This window comes from Mustelus asterias, chromosome 3 (genome assembly GCF_964213995.1).
Source record: "Mustelus asterias chromosome 3, sMusAst1.hap1.1, whole genome shotgun sequence".
In the NCBI taxonomy this organism is placed as follows: Eukaryota; Metazoa; Chordata; class Chondrichthyes; order Carcharhiniformes; family Triakidae; genus Mustelus; species Mustelus asterias.
This window is the reverse complement of record NC_135803.1, coordinates 130,677,922-130,704,926: the sequence shown is the minus strand read 5'-3', so window position 1 is coordinate 130,704,926 and position 27,005 is coordinate 130,677,922. Positions and strand designations below refer to the sequence as shown.

Below are 27,005 nucleotides of genomic sequence, written 5' to 3'. Positions count from 1 at the left end.
CTGGGGAGGTTGTTGCGCAACAGCTATCACATAGTTCTGTCTGACCAGGAAACTCTCAGGCTCTTACCACCTAAAGTAAAGTAAAGTTTTTAAAGTTTATTTATTAGTCACATGTAGGTTTACATTCACACTGCAATGAAGTTACTGTGAAAATCCCTAGTCGCCACACTCCAGAGCCTTTTTGGGTACACTGAGGGAGAATTTAGCATGGCCAATTCACCTAACCAGCAGGTCTTTGGACTGTGGGAAGAAACCGGAGCACCTGGAGGAAACCCACACAGATACAGGGAGAATGTGCAAACTCCACACAGACAGTGACCCAAGCCACGAATCGAACCCGGGTTCCTGGCGCTGTGAGGCAGCAGTGCTAACCACTGTGCCCCCCCATACATCCTGCCATAGGATGTACAGGTTGACAATTAACCTGCTTGGCCAAGCCAGGAATTCATCTCCTGAAGCCACCCAAGTCCTGCGGTGGAACTCAAACCCAGAGGTCTTGGCTCAGAGCTACCCACTGGTGCCACAAGACATCCCCGTTCTAATCTCATTCAACCCCCCTGCAGGTTTTCCTCTTTCCATCTTGATGTAACAATACATATTTAATTTCAGGAAATCATCATAGAAATCTTTACATTGTTACAATACCGTTGATGTGTCGTCCATCAGCTAATTTTGAAAATAAAAATGGTCCAACTTTGTTTCTAGTAGGAGTGTGAACCTATATTTATTGTGGGTTTTGCAAACTGTCAACAGATCACTGGCTCAATTTCTGGCCTGTTTTAAATGCGAAAAACTAATTTTGTTCCCTGATGTCTGAACATTGATTGTATCGTGACATAAATCATTCACAGCTGACCAAAGGGGTTGGCAATTCTTGTTGGGGATATTCTTAGATATCTGGCCATCTGACAGCAGATTTTACTGCACTTGGCTTGTAAAAGTTGAGTCCCATCTAGTTGAGTATCCTCATGCTCATAGCTTCAAGCCAGCAGCTGTTGGGAGAACCAGGAAGCTATCCATGAACAGGAGAAGAGGGAAATGGAGATCAGGAAAAAAGGGGAAGGAGAGATTGGGGAAGGATTCACAGGGGGTTAACCAGAGGTGGCAGTAACTTTGCTTTCAACAGTAACTCCCCAAGATTGCACTGATTACTAATAGTGTTACTGGTAACACAAGATTCCTTCCACAACCATCAGTAATACAATAACCCACTGATAATAATAATAGGTGTGACGTTCTTATATCTTAACTGTATTTATTAGTAATCCTATAACTCACTGATATTCACCTTGTAACTATAACTAGAATTCCCTTGCACTGCATTAGGTGTGGTCTGGCTCCCCAGTCAATGCCGCTTTAAACAAGCCTAATCTCTCTCCATTTCACCTCACTATTTGGGTTTTGTTTAGAGATAACAGTTCTGAATGGAGAATCTCAGTTAGATCCAATCTGTACTCTGCTTTCCTCCATAAAAACTACCTGACACAGGCCAAATGGAAAGAAGGCACAAAGGCAGCAGGTTTTTCTATTTGGATCACTTCCTACCAGGCATAATCATCCTACACTCAGCTCAGCATCAACATTCCTCAATGACTCTTGGGCTTGGAGGCAGTAAAGGGAAGTTTTCATCGAATCATAGAAATCACTGGACAGGAGGAGGCCATTCAGCCCTGAGGGCCCATAGTGTGGGGACTCTGTCCTGTAACACCATTTCCCTACAGATCCTTTTATTTACCCCTTTTTTTTTCATTTAACCCACTTCCTTTTAAATAATATTCCAATCTCCCAACAGTGATGGTGGTGAACTATCCCACAGCCTAATTGCACTCGAGTTCAAAATCTGCCTCCCTCATTTTTGTTTCCACTGAGAACCCTTGATTTCTGTTCCACTTCTCTCTGGCACCAGTAGAAACAGTTGCCCTCGCCACCCCCCCCCCACCCCCCGCCAACCCCCCCCCCCCCCCCCCCCCCCAATTTCCCTCTCACCATGAGAGCACCACAAGCTCAGCTCAAAATGGATATGAGTAGCAGAGATTTGAATGAGTTAGTATTTGAGGAGGATAAGGAATCGAATCTCAAATTTTCCCGTGTAACTGTATTCACTGAATAAACTCAACCAGGCTTATCCGACAGATTTTTGTTAGAATAGAGTCCCTTCTTCAGTCGGCAACTTTAAAATTTCATGCAATTTCTGTCTGTTTAATAAATCTCATCACTTCAGTTCCCCTGTGTGTTTATTCAACGCTTTCAGATTCAAATGCTTCCTCCCAGAGCAGCATGCCTAAAAAGCTTATTTATTTATTAGTCACAAGTAAGGCTTACATTAACACTGCAATTAAGTTACTGTGAAATTCCCATAGTCGCCACAGACCGGCACCCGTTAGGTCAATGCACCTAATCAGCACGTCTTTCAGAATGTGGGAGGAAACTGGAGCATCTGGAAGAAACCCACGCAGACACAGGGAGAATGTGCTAACTCCACACATACAGTGACCCAAGCCGGGAATCGAACCCGGGTCTCTATGAAGCAGCAGTGCTAACCACTGCACTACTGTGTCGCCTATGTGTGTGAGCTAGCTGACACCCAGTTACTAACAAGCTATTGTTGATGTGAACTGAGGCGATTCTGTTGTAACTTTTCAAACCCTGGATTCCAGATCTCCCGGCAGCATAGCAAAATTAAAGGAAAACTCTCATACTGACAGCAACAAAACAGCAGGCACAATAGACAGACATGGATTGTAAACCTATCTTTCAGTGTCCATCAATACATAATAGGTTAATTTTCATTATAGATTACGTTTATTGAATACATTTTCAAATATCATGCTTGTGAATTATGTTAGTTTGAATGTGATTGTGTAGTGTGTATAATTGCATGTGAAAGTCTGAAATATAATCCTTTACTATTAGTTAATGAACCTCCACCAGAATGGATGGAATCACATGAGAGGACGCCTTCAGATATTTTAGATTTGGAAGTTCAGCTACAACTGTCTGAAAAAAGACAGATTCCAGTGCTTAATATCAGCTGGACTATCAGTCCAGATGGTAAGATTTTATCTTTTCAAAAATGATGTATGTTATACAAAATATATTGTGCATTTGTATTTTTGGGCTTTTCAGGATTAGTGATAATTCTCCCATGAAGCTGCACGATAAATAGAAGAATCTGGTCTTGATTAGCTTCCTCTCCTCAATAGCACAGAGTGAGGCCATTCAGCCCATCATGTTGATACTAGCATTCTTCTAGTATCTCAGCTAGTCCCACTCGCCTGCCTTTTCGTACTGAAAATCAAGATCAAGCGAGCCTTTGCCCTTCTGCTCCACGGGAGGTTTCTGTCCTCCCTGAGCTCGCACCCCTACATGATATTTCACTACGGATAATTATTCAATTAATTCCCTTCTGAAAGCTACAATTGAGTATGTCTCCACCTTACTCTCAGGCAGTGCACTGCAGATCCTAATCACACGCTGTATAAAATAAGTTTTCTTTTATGTCACTGTTGCTTCTTTTGTCATTCATCTTATATCAGTGTCTTCAGGTTCTCAATCCTTCTCTATCTACTGTCTCCAACGCCTTCATCCCACTGTCCAATCTTCTTCCAACTTTCTCCTCTCTAAGGAAAACAGCTCCAGCTTCTCTGATCTAAGCATGTAGCTGGCTAGTCTTTCATTCCTGGAACCATTCTGATGAAACTTTTCTGCATCCTCTCCAATGCCTTCACATCCCTCCTAAATAGAATTGGACACAATACTCCTGTTGAGACCAAACCAATGTTTCATCAAGTTTCACAACTGCCTTGTCTTTATGGTGGAATGCCTTTGTTTATAAAATATAGGATTGCCATGCCTTATAACAGCTTTCTTAATCTGCCCTGCTACCTTCAATGATTTGTGCACTTGTATCTCCAGGTCCCTCTGTTCCTGCAGCACCTTTGGAACTATATTCTTTATTTTATATTGCCTCTCTTCATTCTCCCTACCAAAATGTAACAGATCACACTCCTCTGCATTAAATTTGTGTGTCTATTCCATCAGCTTGGCTATGTCCCCTTGAAGTCTATCACTATCCTCGTTACAGCTCATAATACTTTCAAGTTTTGTGTCTTTGCAAATTTGAGACCATGTCCTGTACACCCAACTCTAGGTCATTAATACCGATCAAGAAAGTAGTGGCCCTAGTACCGGACCCTGGAACTCCTACCACATACTTTCCTCCAGTCTAAAAATCTACCATTCACTGCTACTCTATGTATCCCGTCAACAGGTTAATTTAATTTCCATGCTGCCAATGTCCCTTTTATAACATGGGGCTTTAATTTGGCCGACAAACCCGCCCTGTGGAAATTTATCGAGCTTTTCTCAGAAAAGTCTGCGTACATCACAGCAGTTGCATTGTTCTCATCAATTCTCTCTGCTACCTCATCAAAAAACTCAATCAAGTTAGCTGAACATAACTTGCCCTCAACAAATCCATGCTGGTTTTCTTCCATTAATCTACATTCATCCAATATATACAAGTCGCAGTTGGAACTTCCAGTATTGAATACATAAAAGATTTGAATAATTAGGTATGATTAATTTTTCAAGTTTATTTTTATTTCAGAATTGCCTTTTGTGGTCAGAAACTCACAAAAATGCTTGAATGATTACAAAAAAACGGGATTGCAACCAAACAATTCAAAATGTTAAAAAAAAAAGTGGGCAACAGATACAGTACAGGGAACCTTTCATTCATTGTGTATATACTTCTGGATTTCCCTAATAGATTTGTAATAATGCGAGATAGACTGATAGTGAGTAATAATAATTGAAAAGAAGAAAACAATCAATTTTAAAGTAAGAATGTGTACATGTTGGTAAAATTCTGTTCACTTAAAGATTCATTCAATTTTTAAAAAATTGATGATGGCAGCAATATTTGGATGATTTTGACCTATTTCTTAATAAGAGGTTGAGAGAGCTAGATCTATTCTCCTTGGAGAGGGAAAGGATGAGAGGTGACCTGATAGAGGTGTATAAGATGTTGAGAGGCATTGATAAGAGTGGATTCTCAGAGGCTTTTACCCAGGGCTGAAATGGTTGTCACGAGAGGCCACAGGTTTAGGATGCTGGGGAGTAGGTATAGAGGAGATGTTAGGGGTAGGTTTTTCACTCAGAGGGTGGTGGGTGCGTGGAATCGGCTGCCGGTAGTGGTGGTGGAGGCGGATTCGATTGAGTCTTTTAAGAGACTTTTGGATAGGTTCATGGAGGTTAGTAAGATAGAGGGTTATAGATGAGCCTAGAAGGTAAGGAAATTGTTTGGCGCAACTTGTGGGCTGAAGGGCCTGTTTGTGCTGTAGCTTTTCTATGTTCTAAGATCAGTCCTAATCTTATTGAATGGGAGAGCAGGTTTGAAGGGCTGAATGGCCTGCTGCTGCTCCTATTTCATGTGTATTTTACCACAGCAAGGTGCCACATTTCTGCGAACTATTATGTTCCTCACATCTTCTAAAAGTGATTTATTTTTCCAGGAAGTATTCAAGAGCTTAGAGCAACTATGATATGCATTCAACATCAGCGAAACATCTGTTTTCGATGCAATTACAATGCATCGTTCAAAAAGGAGCGAAATCCTCAAAATCAAGCAGTGAGTTATATCGACATTCTGACAAATTTAATATATATTATACCAAGGATAACCTAATGTGCGCTTAGACAGGAATTCATTAGATGCAAATTTCTACTACATTAATTCCATTGTTTTGAACTTGACTGTACAAGTGTGAGACACTAATCATAACACAGCTCAACAACATAGTTACTGTAGGAAATTCTGAAAATTATTTTTAAATGATTGTTGGTACCTGACATGTATTCTCAAAGGATCCTAATGTTTTTCTATTTTGAAAACAATTTCTTCAGTCAGCATGAGGGGATACACTGTCTTTCAGAATTTTATTGGATTGTACAGGACATTAAAAATACTGTAAACTTTCCTGAAAAGTTACAGCCTGTTGCCTTAAACATTTTTTTTCCTTTTCTAAGTGGCATTTTCATTATGCTGAATATCCTGCTGATCCAAGTACCACATACTTTGTAACAGCTTTCAACATTCCGTCACCAAACATTGATGGATTCCCACCTGAAAAATCCAAACATATTTTCACACCATGTAAGTATTCTGTGCAGTTTATATCTCATGCATTAGGTTAATTATTTTTCTAAGTACCATCACCACCATAGCCAATCATTGGCGTCTCTACTTGTAAAATACTTTAAAGGGTTATCCCTTCAAAAAATCAATCATGGTATTCTCCACTCCTCATTATTGCAGTGATAAATTCGCATGGTGGCACAGTGGTTAGCATAGTTGCCTCACAGCACTAGAGACCCGGGTTTGATACCCGGCTTGGGTCACTGTCTGTGCGGAGTCTGCACATTCTCCCCGTGTCTACATGCTCTGGGTTTCCTCCCACAGTTCAAAAGGCATGCTGGTTAGGTGCATTGGCCATGCTAAATTCTCCCTCAGTGTACCCGAACAGGCACCAGAATGTGGAGACTAGGGGATTTTCACAGTAACTTCATTGCAGTGTTAATGTAAGCCGACTTGTGACACTAATAAAAAAACTAAAAAAATTACCTTGATAAGTTGTGTTTGCTGCTTTTGATCATTTGTGCTCTCACTTCATGATCGCTAACTGCATTTTAGAAAATTCCTCCATCCTTAGCATTTGGGGTATTAATCATTAATCACCTCTCAGTTTTCAGTTGGCTCTCTGAGTAAGTGACAAAATATTTTTTTTTTAAAATTGAAACTCCATTCCTACTTGCTGAAGAATTCTGGACTACATCCAAACATCTGATTAAGCTCCAATAACGTTTTATTTTAAACCATTCTCCATTTACTGATCCTTACAGTTGTCCTACTGGTTTCATAACCTACAAAGCTAGGTGGGAAACTAGGAAGAGAGACCAGTTAAATGATTGGGCAAAGAGGTGGCAGGTGCAGCATATTGTGAGGAAATATGATATTACATACTTTGGACAGAAGAGTAGAGAAGCACATTTTTTAAAAGGAGAGAGACTAATAAATGTCAATGTTCAAGGAGATTTGGATGTCCTTATACACAAATTAGAAAGTTAACATGCAGGTGCAGTAAACAATTAGGACGGCAAATATTTATGTTGGCCTATATTGCTTGGAGGTTGGATTACAAGAATAAGGTAGTCTTACTGCATTACATTAGCTTAGAAATCATAGAAACCCTACAGTGCAGAAGGAGGCCATTTGGCCCATCGAGTCTGCACCGACCACAATCCCGCCCAGGCCCTACCCCCACATATTTACCCGCTAATCCCTCTAACCTACACATCCCAGGACTCTAAGGGGCAATTTTTAACCTGGCCAATCAACCTAACCTGCACATCTTTGGACTGTGGGAGGAAACTGGAGCACCCGGAGGAAACCCACGCAGACACGAGGAGAATGTGCAAACTCCACACAGACAGTGACCCGAGCCGGGAATCGAACCCGGGACCCTGGAGCTGTGAAGCAGCAGTGCTAACCACTGTGCTACCGTGCCGCTCTATGAGGTTACATCTGATGTACAGCATACAGTTTTGGTTTCCATACCTAAGGAAGAATACACTTGACTTAGAGGGGTTACAACAAAGGTTCACTAGATTTATTCCTGGAATGAGGGATAGCCTTATGAGGAGAGATCGAGTAAAATGCATCGATATTCTCTGGAGTTTAGAAGAATGCGAGGTGACCTTATTAAAACAAAAAACTTATTAGAAGGCCTGACAGGCTAGGTGCTGACAGACTGTTTACCCTGGTTGACCAGACTAGACTCGGAAGTTTTAGTATCAGAATAAGGGCTCGGGCATGAGCAGAAACTGAGAGCCAAGTTCCGCATACATGAGGACGGCCTAAACCGGGATCTTGGGTTTATGTCACACTATCAGTAACCCCCACAGCTTGCCTCCTGGACTTGCAGAATCTCACTGGCTGTCCTGTCTGGAGACAATACACATCTCTTTAACCTGTGCTTAATGCTCCCTCCACTCACATTGTCTGTATCTTTAAGACCTGGTTGGCTGTAGAGATTCTCATTCTAATCAGTATTCTGTAACTTGATTTTGTGTCTCTGTATGCCCTGTTTGAGAGCAGATTTCCACTCCATCTGACGAAGGAGCAGCGCTCCGAAAGCTAATGGCATTTGCTACCGAATAAACCTGTTGGACTTTAACCTGGCGTTGTTAAAACTCTTACTCGGGCATTTAGGACAGAGATAAAGATAGTTGTGAATCTTTGGAATTCTTTCCTGCATGGGCTATGGATACTCACTCATTGAATATATTCTGGGAATTAAGGGATGTAGTGGGTAGGGTCGGGTATGTGTATTTTTAAAATATTTGTTCATGGGATGTGGGTGTCGCTGGCTGGGCCAGCATTTATTGCCCATCCCTGAGGACATTTGAGGGTAAGCCACATTGCTGTGGGTCTGGAGTCACATGTAGGTCAGACCAGATAAGAACAACAGATTTCCTTCCCTAAAGGACATTAGTGACCCAGATGTGTTTTGATGACAATCAACAGTGGTTTTGTGGTCATCATTAGACTTTTACTTCCAGATTTTTATTGAATGCAGATTTCACCATTTGCCACTGTGGGATTAGAACCCAGGTCCCCAGGGCATTACCCTGGATCTTTGGATTGCCAGTCCAGCGACAATATCACTATGCCACTGCCTCCCCATATGTGTGTGGGGTGGGGGAAGGAATGGGAGTCGATACAGCCATGATCCTATTGGAAGTTCAGGTTCAAGGGCCATATGTCCCATTCGTAGTCCTACTCTTATATTCTTATCCACTTTTATAAACAAACTCTGAGATCCCAATGCAGCCCTGTCTGCAAGGTGGCACACTCGTTGGCATTGCTGCCTCACAGCGCCAGGAACCTGGGTTCGATTCCTGGCTTGGGTGACTGTATGTGTGGAGTCTGCACGTTCTCCCGGTGTCTGCGTGGGTTTCCTCCGGGTGCTCCGGTTTCCTCTCTCAGTCCGAAAGACATGCTGGTTAGGTGCATTGGCCATGCTAAATTCTCCCTCAGTGTACCCGAACTGTGTGCCAGAATGTGACGACTAGGGGATTTTTACAGTAACTTCATTGCAGTGTTAATGTAAGTCTTCTACACTAATTACTAAACTTAAACTTTCTGAATAGTTATGTGATAATTAAACTAATGGTGTCTCAGTGTGTGTGTTTGTGCGGTTGCAGAATCTGGCACTTTTCTGGTGACTCTTGGTCAAATAGTCTGCTGAAATTCATTAAGAAGTTACATCTGTTAACGATGATCTTAGTATGATGTAACGGACAGCACCCAGTGCCCAGTTGAAAAATCTAGGCTAACATCATGCTCCTTACAACCAGTTCAATGCATCTTGGACTCAGTTCAGTATAGATTATGATATTGTATTTGTGATCCTGACAATGTTTTTTTTTATTACATAGCTTGTTATGATGTGGCAATGAAAAATCATGAAAAATGTCAAGGTAAGTAACTTTTTTAAAAAAGAAAGATCAACTTAAAATGAACTTTATTGCATTTTCTTTAGCAGTTTCCTTGGGTGCACAAACACCATCACCCTCATGTAAATGCAAAGTTCTTCGTGGCGTCTGTTGTGAATTTCAACGTAAATCAAGAGTTAAACCAAAATTGAGACTGGACTCTATGCCAAGTGTGAGGTATTGCACTTTGGAAGGACAAACCAAGGTAGAACATACAAGGTAAATGGTAGGACACTGAAGAGTGCAGTAGAACAGAGGGATCTGGGAATACAGATACATAATTCCCTAAAAGTGGCGTCACAGGTAGATAGGGTCGTAAAGAGTGCTTTTGGTACATTGGCCTTTATAAATCAAAGTATTGAGTATAAGAGTTGGAATGTTATGGTGAGGTTGTATAAGACATTGGTGAGGCCGAATTTAGAGTATTGTGTGTAGTTTTGGTCACCTAATTACAGGAAGGATATTAATAAGGTTGAAAGAGTGCAGAGAAGTTTACAAGGATGTTGCCGGGACTTGAGAAACCGAGTTACAGAGAAAGGTTGAATAGGTTAGGACTTTATTCCCTGGAGCGTAGAAGATTGAGGGGAGATTTGATAGAGGTGTATATAATTATGATGGGTATAGATAGAGTGAATGCAAGTAGGCTTTTTCCACTGAGGCTAGGGGAGAAAAAAACTAGAGGACATGGGTTAAGGGTGAAGGGGGAAAAGTTTAAAGGGAATATTAGTGGGGGCTTCTTCACACGGAGAGTGGTGGGAGTGTGGAATGAGCTGCCAGATGAAGTGGTGAATGCGGGCTCACTTTTAACATTTAAGAAAAACTTGGACAGGTACATGGATGAGAGGGGTATGGAGGGATATGGTCCAGGTGCAGGTCAGTGGGACTAGGCAGAAAAATGGTTCGGCACAGCCAAGAAGGGCCAAAAGGCCTGTTTCTGTGCTGTAATGTTCTATGGTTCTAATTATGCTGCTGGGTAGTTAAGCCAAAATTTCCTGCCGAGCTAATTAGCATATTCCAGAATGTAAAATCCAGGGTAAACATATGCATGAAGGAAGATTTCGTGGAGGTCCTGTGGAATTGGTACAAAGGATAGAGGCAAATTTGGTTTAAGTCACAGACCTGAATTTCTGCAGTCTATAATACTGAATATCAGTATTATGCTATGCTTGCACCATTATTTCAGAGCAGTGGTCTTTTTCTATGACCTAAGGACTCTATGGGGCAGACCTTGTGGTCTGTGGTTGGAGAGCCCCACATTGTCACTTTTCAGGAAGGCCCGCCACCTCTTGTATCAATTAAGCACTTGACAGGCTAGTGGCTAGTCTTCCCCTGGGATCAAGGGACCCAGGCCAGAAGTCCTACCTATTGAGAGCTGCCAGTCAATGCAAGATCAACAGCTCCTCTGCATTCAGCAGTTCCAATGGGGAGGTAGTGAATATTGCTGGTATGAGACCCACCCCAGGCCTGAGATCAAGGATGGATTTAGGCATAGGTCTGTAATGGCGGGATGGGCATTGTGGAAAGGAGATTGTTGGAGAGGGTATGAAGCGCGTGGGTAGCAAGTGCTGGGGGTAGCTCAGTGACCTCCCCCTTCTCGATGCCGGGTGCCTCGATTAAGCACTGGGGTTGGCTTGTTATATTCCCTACATTGTCACATAGATGCACAATTTTGTAAAACAAAATGATGCGTATAAATGAAATTTTGGGAAAGATTGCAATATAAATATATAGAAATCTATATGTCAGGTCGATCAAGACCTTTCATTCCCACTGCTGAAGACCTGTCTTTTTACTTATGTAGTTTCATGAATAGTTCATTCAGTTTCTCCCCTTTCCTACACTACCTGCTGCCTCGGCAAAGCAGCCAGCATAATTAAGGACCCCATGCACCCCGGACATTCTCTCTTCCACCTTCTTCCATCAGGAAAAAGATACAAAAGTCTGAGATCACGTACCAACCGACTCAAGAACAGCTTCTTCCCTGCTGCTGTCAGACTTTTGAATGGACTTACCTTGCATTAAGTTGATCTTTCTCTACACCCTAGCCATGACTGTAACACTACATTCTGCACTCACTCGTTTTCTTCTCTATGAACGGTATGTTTTGTCTGTATAGCGCACAAGAAACAATACTTTTCCCTGTATGTTAATACATGTGACAATAATAAATCAAATCAAATCAAACATTCAGCCATTTTGCCGTCTAGCTTGCATAGTGGTTGCGCCAGCCCTGCCATCCATGGCTCATAATTTCAGGCCTTATTTGAGCCTAATGAAGATATTGACGGAATCTGTTGTTGTGCTGGAACCCCCACCACAAGGCAACCTGCAACTGAAACCAGGGGGGGCAGGGAGGGCCTCACAACCTGCCTGGAGTGCTGGCCCCCAGTTTGCTCCTCCCGGCAGCTACACCATTCCCCTCGAGGAGAACTGGATGATCTGGAGACCAACAGGAAAACTCCAGGCAGCCTTCGACAACAGACCTTGGTACGTCTTTGCCGAGTTCAAATTGGCTTCCTGCTGCTGTGGGTGGGGAGCCTGCCACCCACCCCCATCCCACCTACAGGAATGTAGCTTGGGGTCCGAATAGAGCTAAGGAACCAGCATGTTGGCTGGTGGCATGAAATCCCAAACTGCCCCCTATGGTTAAGGCCTTAAAATTCAACCATGGGTTAGTTGCACTTTTTTAATAATCATTTTGGATCTAAATCTGGCGAAGACTGACAAAATGTTCTAGCAAATGGTTTTCAGATATAGGCAGCTCTATGCTATGCATAACACTCCTGACATCCTAAAATAGCTTATCATATGATAAGTTTCCCACAGGAGATTTTATAAAGATATTTAATTATTATTCTATGTTTATGATTTTGTAATTGCTTTGCCTTTATCAAAGCATTGTCACATTTTATCCATCTTGAATATTGTTTAGTATTATAAACTATCTCTTATTTTTGCAGCACGAGGGACTATTGGGGCGGCACGATGGCACAGTGGTTCGCACTGCTGCCTCACAGTGCTAGGGTCCCAGGTTCAATTCTGGCCTCTGGTCACTGTCTGTGTGGAGTCTGTACATTCTCCTCATGTCTGCGTGGGTTTCCTCCGGGTGTTCAAGTTTCCTCCCACAGTCCAAAGATGTGCGGGTTAGGTTGATTCGCCATGCTAAATTGACCCTAGTGTCGGGGATTTGTAGTGTGCGGTTGTGGGAAGAGGGCCTGGGTGGGATTGTGGTTGGCACAGACTCGATGGGTCAAATGGCCTCCTTCTGTACTGTAGGGATTCTGTGATGTAAAGAATTGTGTCAACTACACAAATCAATTGAGGTCTAGTATCCCTGATACTAGTTTTGGTCTTTTAGTTTATAAACTGTATTCATCTCATCGTTTAAATGGAAACCCAAATGAAATAAGCTACCTTTGCATTTATTTAGTTATCATTATACATTTACAGATGCGAATTGGAATCCAAACATGTCTGTGTGCATGATCAATAATGATGTGGTAATCAATTTTACCACCAGTGCAAATTCGTTGAAATATGATGTTCAGTTGCTCATATGTGATAACATTAACACACCAATGTTAAATGGAACTACAATTCCTCAGGTATGTAAACTAAGCACGGGTCTTATAATGGGATTGACTTTCAAATATTCCGGCTTGGATATAAGTAAGCTGTCAATTGAGACCAGCTTCGATTTCAAAATTAATCTAATGTCTCTATTTGTTTGTAGAATCCCGTCTTTGACCCATCCTTGATTTTTCTTAAATAAAAACAGAAAATATTCAGCTGGTCTGGCAGCATCTGAGGAGAGAGAAACCGAGGTTAGAACGTTACAGATTGTGAGCAATTTGCACTTGCCACCCTGAGAGGCAGTGTCTAACACGCAGGCACCAACTCTTTGGCCAGAATTTTACCACCCCGTCCACCATGGGAATCAGGGCGCGGGGTGGGAGAGGTGAGGTGGGGGGTGGAACCGAGACAATGGAAAGGTCCATTCACCTCGGGCAGGATTTTACGGCTTCAGGACGAGTGAGGTCATAAGATCCCGCCCTTTAACCCCCCACTACCGTTTAGCTCTCACCTGAGCGTTGATTAATTGTGGGCAGGACTTCTGTCCACCCTTGGAAGGAAGTTTTGCCCCATGACCAGCTGTCAGCCAATCTTCAGCCCGGCTAGGCACAACACTGCAGTGGCCAGAAGCGACACTGCCGCACTCTGCCTGGGACTAAGTCCTGGGACTGTTCTCAAGGTTAGTCATAAAAGCATAGAAAATAGGTGCAGGAGTAAGCCTTTTGGTCCTTCAAGCCTGCTCTGCCATGGCTGGTTATTCAACTCTATAACTTATTCCCGCTTTCGCCCCATGTCATAGAATCATAGAATTCCTACACTGCAGAAGGAGACCATTCGGTCCATCGTGTCTGCACCGACCACAATCCCACCCAGGCCCTATCCCCACAACCCCATGCACCTACCCTGGCTAGTCCCCCTGACAGTAAGGGGCAATTTAGCATGGCCAATCCACCTAACCCGCATATCTTTGCACTGTGGAAGGAAACCGGAGCACCCAGAGGAAACCCACGGCAACACGGGGAGAATGTGCAAACTCCACACAGACAGTGACCCAAGTTGGGATCCTTTGATCTCTTTAGCTCCAAGAGCAATATCAAATGCCTTCTTGAAAACATGCCATGTTTTGGCCTCAACTGCTTTCTGTGATAGAAAATTCCACAGGCTCACCACTCTCCTGGGGTCCCGGGAGCCAGAGGGTAAGGGATGCCTGGTGTAGGGGTGGGTGTTGGGAGAGAGAGAGAGATTGTGGCGTTGAGGGGTAGACCAGTGGTGGAGGGGATCCTGGAACTCCAACATCCCGGGATGGAGAGCACCCCAACTCTGAGAGGGAGTAAAGAGTAAGGTGCCCCCCACGTCCTGATCGAGATGGGAAAAGTCCAAATGTCAGTTTCCAACCCACCCCGCACCTGCTCCCGCCAGCCTCGAAAGTGATGTGGGGGTGGCTAGAAAAGTGTTACAGTGGTCATTAAAAGTGGCCACTTAAGTGATTTAATAGGTGAATAGGCAGTGGATTTCACGGCCCTGCTTGCCAAACTGTGAGATTGTGTCTGGGTTTGGGTGGGCGGGTTCCTGGGGGGAAGAGTTCGGTCCATTCAATTTTATGCTCCCTCCTCCTGGCCTCGAACCCACCTTGGGGGAGTGTAGAATTCGATCCAGAGTTACTGTTTCAGGTTGATGACCTTTCATCGATCGCACCTGGGAAAAGTTTGAAATATAATAGGTTTTGAGCAAGGAGTGGGAATGAAGGGCAAAATGAAGGTCTGTGAACAGGGTAGAAGACTGGAGAGATTAAATAATGGAGAAGGAAAGGAGAGGGTGCAGAACGTAGTCTTACAGTCACAGCTGGGGTGTAGAAAAAGATCAACTTAACATTAGGTAGGGAAGAAGCTGTTCTTGAGCATAGAATGAGAGTAAAATATAGAATTAGAGGCTATGCTGGGCACAGCTTGCAAGAGGTCGCCTCGCTCCGGAACCATCTTGGATTGGAAAATAAAGAGAAAAATCAGAACAAGGAATTAAAAGGAAACAGAATGGGATAGGGGATGTGGGTGATGGTGGGGTGGTGGGGGTGGGGAGGGGAGTCTGTGGGCACTGCGAGTCAGGAGCAGTGGGCGCAGAGATTACACTCTGAAATTGTTGAACTCTCTTGCGGGAATTTTACCAGCACGCCTGCCCGAGGCTCGGCCCGAGGCCAAAGGAGAATGCGGTTCTGCGAGCTGAGACAGGCATGCCGGTAAAATTCTGGCCTCTGTGTCTGGAAGGCTGTCAAGTGCCTAATCAAAAGATTACGTACTCTTCCCCAAGTATGTATTGGACTTCGCTGGAACTGTGCAGTAGACCATGTATTTGACTTGTATTGCTTCCAACCCCCATTGCTGATTTACTGCTTTTTCATTATCTCAGTGCAAAGCATGCCTTCCGTTTCTTGCAGTTGCTACGTGCTGATGCAATAGGTGGCATTAATGGCTGAGTAAGAATACCTTGGCTGTCTTGTCTGTGTAGATATCAAACATTTCATGTACTTTCCCTGTAAATGATAGCAATCACACAAAGGGCAGGTGTCTCAGCAGCAGATTTATTGGAGATATGCAAACAAGCACTGAAGTAATGCAGACAAAAGGCCAACGAGAAAGAAAACATTTAAAGCATCGTATCATGTTGCAGTTGGAGTTGTGAATTGTAACATATCGTTTATTAACCAAAATCATTTATTTCATCCAGTCAAACAGATCAAGAATATCTATAACGTTTGTGCAGAATAATCAACTAGATCTTTCTGTAAAGTATTGCGTAATAGTAAGTAGTTTTTATCAACATACGTTTTCCTTGAAGATCATAATTTGGAATTCTAATTAGACTAAAGCATTCTTTATTTTTTAATAACTAAATATTGAATGTATAACTGAAAAATATTTATTGCTGTTGATTTTAGCTACAACCATATTTCCCTGAATGTCATAATTACTGTCTTATACGTGAAGAAGTGCTCAACTGCTCCAAGAAAATTGGTAAGATTTTTTTACTGTAATCTTTATTGACAGTTTGCATTTAGGTCTGGCAATTTTATATTCTATTCAATGACCTCACTTGTATCATCTTCATATCGGTAAATCAAAAGAAGATACTCGGTGATTTTGGTTATTGCTCACCCTTCTCTTGTGGATTTGCAGAATTCAGAATAAATTAGCCCACCTTTTATAATGGATTTGAAAGTTTAAAATTAAAGTGTATTTATTAGTGACAGAAGTAGGCTTACATTAATACTGCAATGAAGCTACTGTGAAAATCCCTTCGTCACCTGTTCAGGTACACTGAGGAAGGAGTTCAGCATGGCCAATGCACCTAACCAGCGTGCCTTCCGGACTGTGGGAGGAAACCGGAGCACTGAAGGAAACCCCCGCAGACACTGGGAGAATGTGCAGACTCCGCACAGAAAGTGACCCAAGCTGGGAATCAAACCCAGGTCCTTGCCGCTGTGAGGCAATAGTGCTAACCACTGTGCCACCATGATTTTGTCATTTTTTAAAGAGAGGTGCAACCACTAGCAGGATCATTTTCAATGTCCTCCGCATACATTTGCAAATCCTATGCAGTTACCTTGCTGGAATATAGTAACAGAAGTAAACCATTCAGCATCCAAGCTTCTAATCCTTCATTCAATTAAATCATGGCTTATTGGAAGCTCAATTCTTAGCAACTCTTTGATTTATCTTCATATGCATACCTAACAAAATGAAGCATCAATCTCAGATTTGAAAATTTCAATTGACTGAGTGTCAATTGGGGGGCTTTTGGAGTGCTGCTCCTTCATCAGGTGAGTCAACCACTCACCTGATGAAGCAGCAGCTCTCCAAAAGCCTCTGATACCAAATAAACTTGTTGGACTTTAACCTGGTGTTGTGAGACTTCTTACTACATCAGAAGTGTTAAGGTGTCTCAAAAATTTGAGCATTGGGTGAAGCTAACGATTTCACACTGCTACAATGCAGTCACAATACGAGTGGTATTCTCCACTAACAGGATGTTGCAGTCAAGCCAAAAATACATTCTGCCTGCCACACAAATGAGGAAAGTGGTATACAAATTTCAATGCTGGTGTGATGCCAGGTATGTAGGCTGTACATCCCAATGATCGGTTGATTGTATCAAACAGCACGTCCCTTCGGCTGTTTGCAACAGGCAAAGTACTGACTGTACAAAGCTTGTGTGGCTTTTGCTACCAAATAAACCTGTTGGACTTTAACCTGGTGTTGTTAAACTTCTTACTGTGTACTCAACTGGCCATGCCTGCAAAATTCAGAACATAATGTCCAACATTAGATATGATTCTGTGATTGGACAACACTTCCTAAATAATCCTGATTGTTCTAAAAATAACACTGACACCCACTTTAAGATGTTTAATTGGGCTTGCTGTGTGGCTCAGATACATGTGCTGGAAGCTACAGATATTCACACACGGGCCCTGTCCACACATTGCATCATTTTCAAATAAACAAAAGCTTGGGGGACAGCCATTCCCTGGTTCATTCCCCCATGGCAATGCAGTGACCACTTGGACTTGGCCTGCCTGGTTTGAATTTGAACAAAAACTTGGCAATTAAGCAATCAGAGTCTACTTGCCAACCAATCAGCACCCTCTTCTCGTGCAGTATACATTTTTGTTCCCTTTTAAGATTTGGTGTTCTTGCGAATCTATCCTGGTCAGTGCAAGATGAAAAACTTGGACAGCATGTCACTTTTCTCAGCAATTTATCCGAATGTGGAAACAAAGCGAGAACGTTGGCTGGGAATTTCCTTATAGCGGATCCCACTCTGCTGTTGTATCTTCAACAGAGTGCTGGAAACCCTATATCATGTGTAGAAGGGGTTTCCATTGTGTTCCAATGAAGTGACAATGGCTGAGCAGCATCACCCATGAGGAGTTTTCAGCCACTGGGACAATTTTTGAATCAATGTTCATTCTGCAATTCCAAAATCTTCAATTCAAAAATTCAATTAACTTTTTAAACTGATAAATACTAATGCATTAACTATGGCTTTCAACACTAATTGATGTATCTTATTTCAAGGCTGCAAGAATCCAAACGCAAGGACATTAGGCAATGGTAAGTTCAAGAATGAGACAAATGGTGATCACCTGAAAGAGATTGATGTGGAAATGATGAAAAAAATCAGATGCTGTACTTTTCAATTCTTAAGCTAGCCAGTAAAATTACGGGGCACTCTATCCAAGGCTGGTTCTGAGGTGAGGGGGGGAGGGAAACACGTAAAATTGCATGGACAGGATTACCCCTGGGATCCCACCTGCCATGGCCCAGATGCAGTTTTAGGGTCTTGGGTGGGACCAGGACCACCCACCCTTCCACCTTTTAACATCCTCAAATGGCCACTTGAGGGCATTTGTCAACTCAGCCTCAAGTTTTAGGCTGATGGAAGTGGGTGAGAGTAGGGCAGGAAACAGAGAAAAATTTTTCTCTATCTCCAAGAGAGAGGAGAGAGTGGGTGTGCCTCAATCTGAAGGCCCCTTGGACCTTGGAGCTCCAACAGCTCTGTGGAAATTGCAAGCTTATGACACCATTGCTATGTGAGAAGTTGGGGTGGGCGGGGGTGGGTCTAAACTCACAAATCAAAGCTGAAACTTCATCACATTTACTGGCCAATGGAATGGTACAGCTATTCAATGTTTTTGCCTCTCGTGAATTTAGTTGAGATAAGGTTCCAACACGTTGATACCTCACAGCATGCGGCTGATTGGGGAACAGGTCGCAACACGACTGTGCCTGATCCTATCCACAAATGCAAAGTCCCAGTTACGTCAGTTGGTGGGATTGTAGATAGTATCGGTTCACTTCCTAGTCAAAAGCATGGAGACAGTGGAGCCAAAACATTTGGCCACCATCAGTTAACTTGGCACAATGCTCAGTCAGTCAAAGTATTAGCTGTTCTTTTTGTGACTGATGAGTATTACATCAGGTGATGCTTTAGACACTGAGCCATCGGAGGAGCATGATACTCAGTTTATTGTGCTCATGATTTTATTTGTGGTCAATAAGGCTACTTGGACTCATGGTAAACTGGATACTCTGGTAAAGTCACCATAGTCCCGGATGATCATAGGCTTCTCTCCCCTTTGACGAGGAGAGCTGACTGGTGGTGATTTAACCTGAGGATCACCGCACCTCAAGTGAGGGGCAAAGTTGAGAAAGTGGGGCCCTCATGAATAATCTCAGCCGGTACAGGAATTGAATCCAAGTTGTTGGTGTCGCTCTGCATCAGGAACCAGCTCTCCAACCAACTGAGCTAAACCAACCCCCAAGCACTGATACAATATCATCCATGAAATTACTGAGGTGCAAACAAGCTAAGAAATATAGAACCAGGAAGTGGAAAATAATGTTAAAATGTCACGATTATTTAAGATGTAACTAACTTCCTCGTTAGTATAGTGGTTAGTATCCCTGCCTGTCATGCGGGAGACGGGGGTTCAATTCACCGATGGGGAATTAAGCGCAATTTTGGGCGGCTTAGTGGCACAGTGGTTAGCACTGCTGCCTCACAGCTCCAGGGACTTGGGTTCAGTTTCCGGATTGGGTTGCTGTCTGTGCGGGGTCTCCACATTCTCCCTGTTTCTGCGTGGATTTCCTCCGGGTGCTCTGGTTTCCTCCCACAATCCAAAGATGTGTGGGTTAGATGCATTAGCCATGCTAAATTGCCCCTTACTGTCCTGGGATGTGTAGGTTATAGGGATTAGCAGGGTAAATTTGTGGGGATAGGGCCTCGGGTGGGATTGTCGTCAGTCCAGCTCCAGGGGCCAAATGGCCTCCTTCTGCACTGTAGGGATTCTATGATTCTATGTAGGTCAAACATTTAATCACTTATCTATTGCATCTTGCTGTATTATACTATTTTTCACAATTTTGACTGTCTTGTCCTGGTTTTAAAAACCATCAGACCACTATCTGAAAATCTCCTACACACGGCCTACAATTCTGAAAGCTCTAATCAGCAAGTTCTCAGCACTGTATAATCTACGGTATTTGCATTACTCTAATTTTTACAATGATGCACAGAGAACAGAAACAGATAAACTGGGGACAATTTGGGTTAAGAGGACGTCTTTTCATTTGAAGTTTAAACAATTTCTTTGTTGCTGTCGGGCAAAAGCCAAACTATTGACAAAGTTTAGCTGATTCTGCTCTTTGATGATAGTTGCACTGGCCCAACAGACTGGGTTGCATCTAACAAGAAATGACGGGGGCGATTCTCCCATCCCTGCTGAGCTGATTTTTTAATGCAGCGGGCCGGGAGACACTAGCGGGGATCATTTCGCAGGCTCTCCGCTGGGCGCCCGGGTCTCCGCGCTCTTCCCAGCGCCAGATTTCCAGCACCCTCAGTTCCGCGCCGCAAGTTGGCGTGGAGCTGCATAAATTATTTAAATGCTCATCTGAATCTCTTTTAAATAGCATTAGCAAGCCCAGGACTGAAGTCTCTGGGCGGAATAGGCTCTCCTCCCTTTCAGGAGTATTTCATTCCAGCAGGGATTACTATAACTCCCCACTTGCGGCGAGCTGGCACTTGACCCCACTGGAGTGAAGGGGGGAAATTGAGGCTCCCCAGAGGGTCGGGAGGTGGGGAGGAGTGCCCCTAGGCATTGGCATCTTGGCAGTGCCAGCCTGAGGCCCCTGGCACTGCTCAAGTGCCAATGCCCAGGGGGCACCTTGGCATTGCCCACCGGGCATGGGGCAGTGTCAAGGGGGTGAGACCTAATGGGGGGTGGGGTCTCTGGGAGCGATGAGTGGGGGTCCCCACTGCCACTCTGCAGTCGGGATCAGTGGGGGAGGGCAGGAGGCCAGCACTCTGGGCTGGCCATTGTGGCTGAGGGGGGGGGGGGGGGGGGTTGTGGTCAGCACTGCGGAAATGGGTCAGGACTGCAGGGGTCAGCCGGGAAGTGGGGGGAGTCGAGGCTGGGCCCAGGCATGGTTGGGGGGCCAACAATTGGGCTGTGGGGGGTTGGGAGGACCGGTGATGCGGGGGTTGCAGGGCTGACCAGTGATCGGGAGGCTGGCAAACAGGGGCTGCTGCGCATGCGCGATCTCGGTGCTGACAGATCGGGGCATGCGCAGTGGCCTCTCAGTGCTATGCTGCCGGCCTCCCTGGCGGGAATGGGCCCCACCCCCTGATTTTTAATGTGATTTACACGAGTGCACTCTGCAGTGCACAGAGTGTGGGAGATTCACTTTTAAACTCCCGCTGAAAAAATCAGCGTGATTTACGCTAGTTTTTACGTGAATTCAACACTTAGAAATTTTTGGGGAGAATCCCACCCAACATATTTTAACTTCTATCCCTGAAGTGAACTGATATAAAAATAATCCTGTGGAGGATTCCAAGAAAGCCACAAGGAAGAAGATAGTCAAGGTCTGAAAACCGACGAGGGTGATAGCAATGCATAATTGGTTGCTATGTGGGCAGCATGCCAACTTATTGCTATCTGCTCATTATAATGATCACACTCTGCAGCCAGTGCTAAGTGCGTTGATGCGTGGCTGTAACCTGAGTAGGTGGTGCAAAGGCTTGAGAGATTAGCACAAATTCCAGCTCGCCTGAGATGGGTAAAATGCTCTTTCGGAGAGTCAGTGCAGACTCAATGGGCTAAATGGCCACCTTCTGCATTGGAGGAATTCTATGGATTCTAAGGCCTTTGTGCAGGAGATGTAGCAGGAGATACTAGGAGGCCTTAGAGATGAGCTCTAAGAAGGCAATGGGAGCAGTGTCCTAAGAAGTTCAATCACCTTACTCAAGTGATTAAGGCCAATGAATACATATTTGAAACATGCTCATGAATGCATCTTTGAAATATGTTACGTCCCACCAACTCCACTACTAACATTACACACGACTCAATGCACCATACCTCTGAACTATTAACAATCTCCGTCAATCCCAACTCTTACCTCATATTTTTAGCTTTATCTCACTCTCTCATATTTAATACAGCTGCAAGCTTCACACCCACATCTCACATACACTGTCAGCTTTCGAACTCTCAACCTTTCCTGGTAGTGTGTAGGTCAGACTTCTGTCTGTTTCTGTAGATAATTATTCCTGGTCGCTAGTCTGTCGCCAGGAACTTATAGCTGGAGGGGTATTACACCCCATCAAGCATAACCACACTGAGAGACAAACTAAGGGACAATTTAGCATGGCCAATCCATCTAACCTGCACATCTTTTGGACAGTGGGGGAAAACCCAGCAAGAACCCACGCCGACATGGGGAGAATATACAAGCTCCACACAGTCACCCGAGACCGAATTGAACCCAGGTCCCCTGTTGGAGATGTTGTGCAGGGTGCAGCAAACCATAATGAATCACAACACCCACTCTACAGAGGACAAAGAACAGTACAGCACAGGAACAGGCCCTTCGACCCACCAAGTCTGCGCCGATCACGTTGCCCTACCTAGACCAACTGCTTGTATCCCTCTATTCCCCGCCTGTTCATGTGTCTATCCAGCTTAGTCTTAAATGTGGCTAACGTAACTGCATCAACCATCTCACTTGGCAGTGCATTCCAGGCCCCCACCACCCTCTGTGTAAAAAAGACTTCCCCCGCACATCTCCATTGAACCTTTCCCCCCTTCACCTTGATCTTGTGCCCTGTTGTGATTGTCATTTCTGCCCTAGGAGAAAGCTTCCAACTGTTCACCTTATCTATGCCCCTCATAATTTTATAAACTTCTATTAGGTCGCCCCTCAGCCTCCATCTTTTCAGGGAAAACAATCCCAGTTTATTCAATCTCTCCTCATAGCTAATGCCTTCCATACCAGGCAACATCCTGGTAAACCTTTTCTATACTCCCCCCTAAGCCACCACATCCTTCTGGTAGTGCGGTGACCACAATTGGACACAGGATTCGAAATGTGGCCTAACCAATAATTTATATAACTGTATTGCCGGATTCCTCCAGAATGGTCCAGCCTACAAAGCACTGACTGCTCAATGACACTCCATGAGGCACCACAGTTCTTACTATATGTTTGCTGCCCACAAGTGCTTGGGTTGTGCACCAGAGCAGAGTCATGAGTTAGGTGGTCAGTGGTGAATCTTGGTTGTCCAGTTTGACGGGGTTAATAGAACTGCCTTCTGCCAGGACACCGGGTATTCACCTGCATGATATTCTGAACATGGCCACCCACCAGCTGCACATTTAGTATGGTATATCTCCACATCTATATGTGGCTCTTAAAGACACATAGTATGGCATGTATTGAATAGGCCATTCGGCCCTTCGAGCCTGCTCCACCATTAATGTTGATCATGGCTGATCATCAAATTCAATATCCTGATTCTGCCTTCCCCCTAAAGGAAGAGGGGGATCTATTGACAGCCACTTCCCTGCGCTACACCCTCTCTCCTGTATTCACCTCACCCGGACTCCCCTCCAGCCATCACTCAACTGTGCCTGAGTCCTTTCTCGATCCAAGGCCTTGAGTGGTTGTAGTAGTAGTGGTCACCACCAACTCCCTGGTGGCACTGGTACATTCCTGTCAGCCTCTCAGTGGGTAGGATTTCTGCTCCTGGAGTCCTTGAGCCCTGAGAAAGGCCTGTTTCTGGCCTGGTAAGTGCATGATTGGCACAAGATGCGGCCGGCCTTCTCGAAAAGAAGTACATGAAGGATCTCAGAGGCTCCAAGTGGTGGTCAAGACCCCCATCGCTCCCTTATTGTTCTGCCCACTGTTACTTGCTGAGGCTGAGGTTTGCTTGATCGCTCTCTAAAGATTCTAGATGGATAAAACTCCTTTTACCGCTTCTCCTCCCTCACTGAGCAGCTTGTCCTCTTCTCTGTTGTTTCAGTTTGATCTCTCTCTCATCCTGCAGGCCAAGGGAAATGGTAACTACAGCAGTGAAGACTTGGAGACAAGTGGTCTGACCAGAACAGTTGTAATCAGAACCACCAGTTTAAATAGGATATGTCACCATTCGGTCCAACCAACATTTATGCGCCACTGGACCTCCTTCCATCTGTCCTGATCTAAATCTGTCATTGTCTTATCCCTCATTGCCTATTTAGCTCCCCTTAAGTGAATCTGGATTAATCATTCCAATGGTTCTTGTGGTAGTGAGTTCCACATTCTCACCACTCTTTGGACAAGTAAGTTTCTGAATTCCCTATTGAATTGCCTGGTGACTATCTTATGTTGATGTTCTCAGGTTGTGATGTTCACAAAGGAAAACATTCTATCTGCATCCAAATGCTGCAGATCTGAATTTTGCAGCCAGTATATTTTGGGTAGCCTGCCTGGAATACAGCAAACTTAAATAGCTACGGACAGAAATTCAGATTGAATAGTTGATGAGGCTGAATCGGCTTTTGGCTGGATAAATATTTTATTTATAGTTCTAAATATGGCACAGTGGTTAGCACTGCTGCCTCACAGTGCCAGGGTCCCGGGTTCAATTCCGGCCTTGGGTCACTGTTTGTGTGGAGTTTGCACGTTCTCCCCGTGTCTGCGTGGGTTTCCTCTGAGTGCTCTGGTTTCCAAAGATGTGCAGGTTAGATTGATTGACCATGCTAAACTGCCCCTTAGTGTTGGGGGACTAGCAGAGTAAATATGTGGGGTTACAGGGATAGGGCCTGGGTGGCATTGATGTCAGTGTGGGCTCGATGGGCTGAATGGCCTCCTGTGCTTTAGGGATTCTATCAACTCATTGCATAGCACTTAAATTGATTCCAAAAGTTCAACTAGTTAGTTAGAGATATCTCTTGATTTACATAATGCGGTAATTTTGCAGGATTCTGTGTGGAGTTTGACTAGTTAAAACATTGGTTAAAGTAGGGGCTGTGTTCTGTTGCCTATAATCCCATTAATTGAGTTTCTGTGCCAAGAGCACAGCCACACAATGAAATAGCAATAGAAATTGTTTTGTCAAAGTACAGCGCCTTTCTCCAGGTAGCATTTTACCCTTCACATAAATTTGGTATGAAATGTTCAAAGAGCAGATCAGCATTTAAAAATTGCAAAAATTGAAAGTAAAGTTTATTTATTATTGTCACAAGTAAGGCTTACATTAACACCACAATGAATGTTCGGGTACACTGAGGAAGAATTGAGCATGGCCAATGCACCGAACCAGCATGCTTTTCAGACTGTGGGAGGAAACTGGAGCACCCGGAGGAAACCCATGTAGACACGGGGCGAATGTGCAAACTCCAGACATACAGTGACCCAAGCCGGAACTGAACCCGGGTCTCTGGTGCTGTGAGGCAGCAGTGCTAACCACTGTGCCACTGGGTCACCCAAATATGCACTTGCTTTGTATAAAAATGTTTTTCTTTCTATATAGGACACGTACCTATGGTCTTTGGTTTCACTGTACTCAGTGTGCTCCTATTTGCCTTGGGAGCTGCGCTGTTTGTGGTTTGTATACTAGGTAAGTCATTCGAGTTCTCTTAAATGAAACTAAGCGATGTTTTTGTAAGTTTGTTTGGGGATGTAGAGTTGAAACATGACTCCAGAAATGAAAGTTGGTGCACATGCCAGAGTTTCTTTCAGATTGACATTATCATTTCAAAGCAATTGGTGTTATAATTTACATAATCCAAAATTCTGGTATCAGTAAAGCATTGCTTTGTTGTAATTACTGCCTCCCTATCAGCTTCCACTTCTGTAATCTCTGCCAGAAAATCCAAGTGCCTGGAAGGCAACCAAGTTCATCCCTCCCCCGATAATAACTTTATCATCAAATCAAATCCTTGTTATACAATAATTATTGTAGTTTGAACTTGGTTTTTAGCTGAAACACTTGGGTCCACGCATAATTTTGATGCCGAACTGGATGAGACGCTACCCAATTTGTGAATTGAATCTACATTTCTTAATCCAATTAAAACTTCAAAGGAAATCTTTTTTTTTGAACAGGCAAAGTCAATAGAAGAATCTTATTCAACAATGATGCACAACTACTGCAACCCCTTAAAGTCTTAATTGTTTACTCTATGGATAGTACACTCTTCCAAAATGTTGTCCTGAATTTTGCTGAATTACTTCAGAGTTCCAACGGCATCCAGATAATCATTGACATGTGGCAAAAGAGAAACATTGCTGAAATGGGGCCTGCTCAATGGCTTGCCTCCCAGAAGGAGAATGCAGATAAGGTCATTATTGTATGTTCCAAAGGTGCCAAAATGAAGTGGGATGCCATTTGTCACAAAACAAACTTGCATCAAAAAATGAATAGTTCAGAGGACATGTATTCTACTGCCTTAAATATATTTTGTAGTGATTTGCAAAATGGTTCACATCTGCATAAGTATAGCATTGTCCACTTTGATGAAATAAGTTCAGCAAAAGATATTCCTAGTATCTTCAGTTCATGTGTGAAGTACTGCCTGGGGAAAGACATCAATAAATTTTACAAAGATCTGCATGGCGCCTCACAGAATACAAGTGGTAAACATGCTATTCTGATGCCATATTACAATTATAAAATTCAATATAATCACAAGATGAAATTCCCAATTTTGGAATTAAAGCATTGGCAAAACATCAATCCAATTTGAAGTGCACTTGAGATTACACTGGAAGAGTTAAGAATACCTATAAGCAAAAAAATCTTCAAATAAATTGATACAGAGTGCTTTGCTCCCGAACTCTAACTACAGACCAGAGTCTGCAGTATCTTGGTCTGTATTGAGGTTACCAATCTTGATCATTGACTCTGTGACTTCAATGTCCTTGTAGGGAGGGGAAAACTGTCCAGACAAACTGCTGTCAATCGAGCAGCTCATGCTGGAATTATATGTGTATGAATGCCAAAAAATCAGATTTTAGGTCAAATATTCTGCAGGCACTTATTGCTTGGACTGT

General features: G+C 43.7%; 1 protein-coding gene across 1 annotated transcript; it reads left to right on the top strand.

The window, feature by feature from the left end:
- On the top strand, positions 1-26,757 carry il17rb (interleukin 17 receptor B). The gene is made up of 10 exons (XM_078210161.1): positions 1-75; positions 2,914-3,051; positions 5,517-5,632; positions 6,031-6,157; positions 9,502-9,543; positions 13,009-13,163; positions 15,853-15,927; positions 16,064-16,139; positions 25,483-25,569; positions 26,058-26,757. The coding sequence occupies exons 2-10, from the start codon at positions 2,937-2,939 to the stop codon at positions 26,696-26,698; spliced, it is 1,434 nt and encodes a 477-aa protein (XP_078066287.1). The 5' UTR covers positions 1-75; positions 2,914-2,936; the 3' UTR covers positions 26,699-26,757.
- Positions 26,758-27,005: the final 248 nt, after the last annotated feature.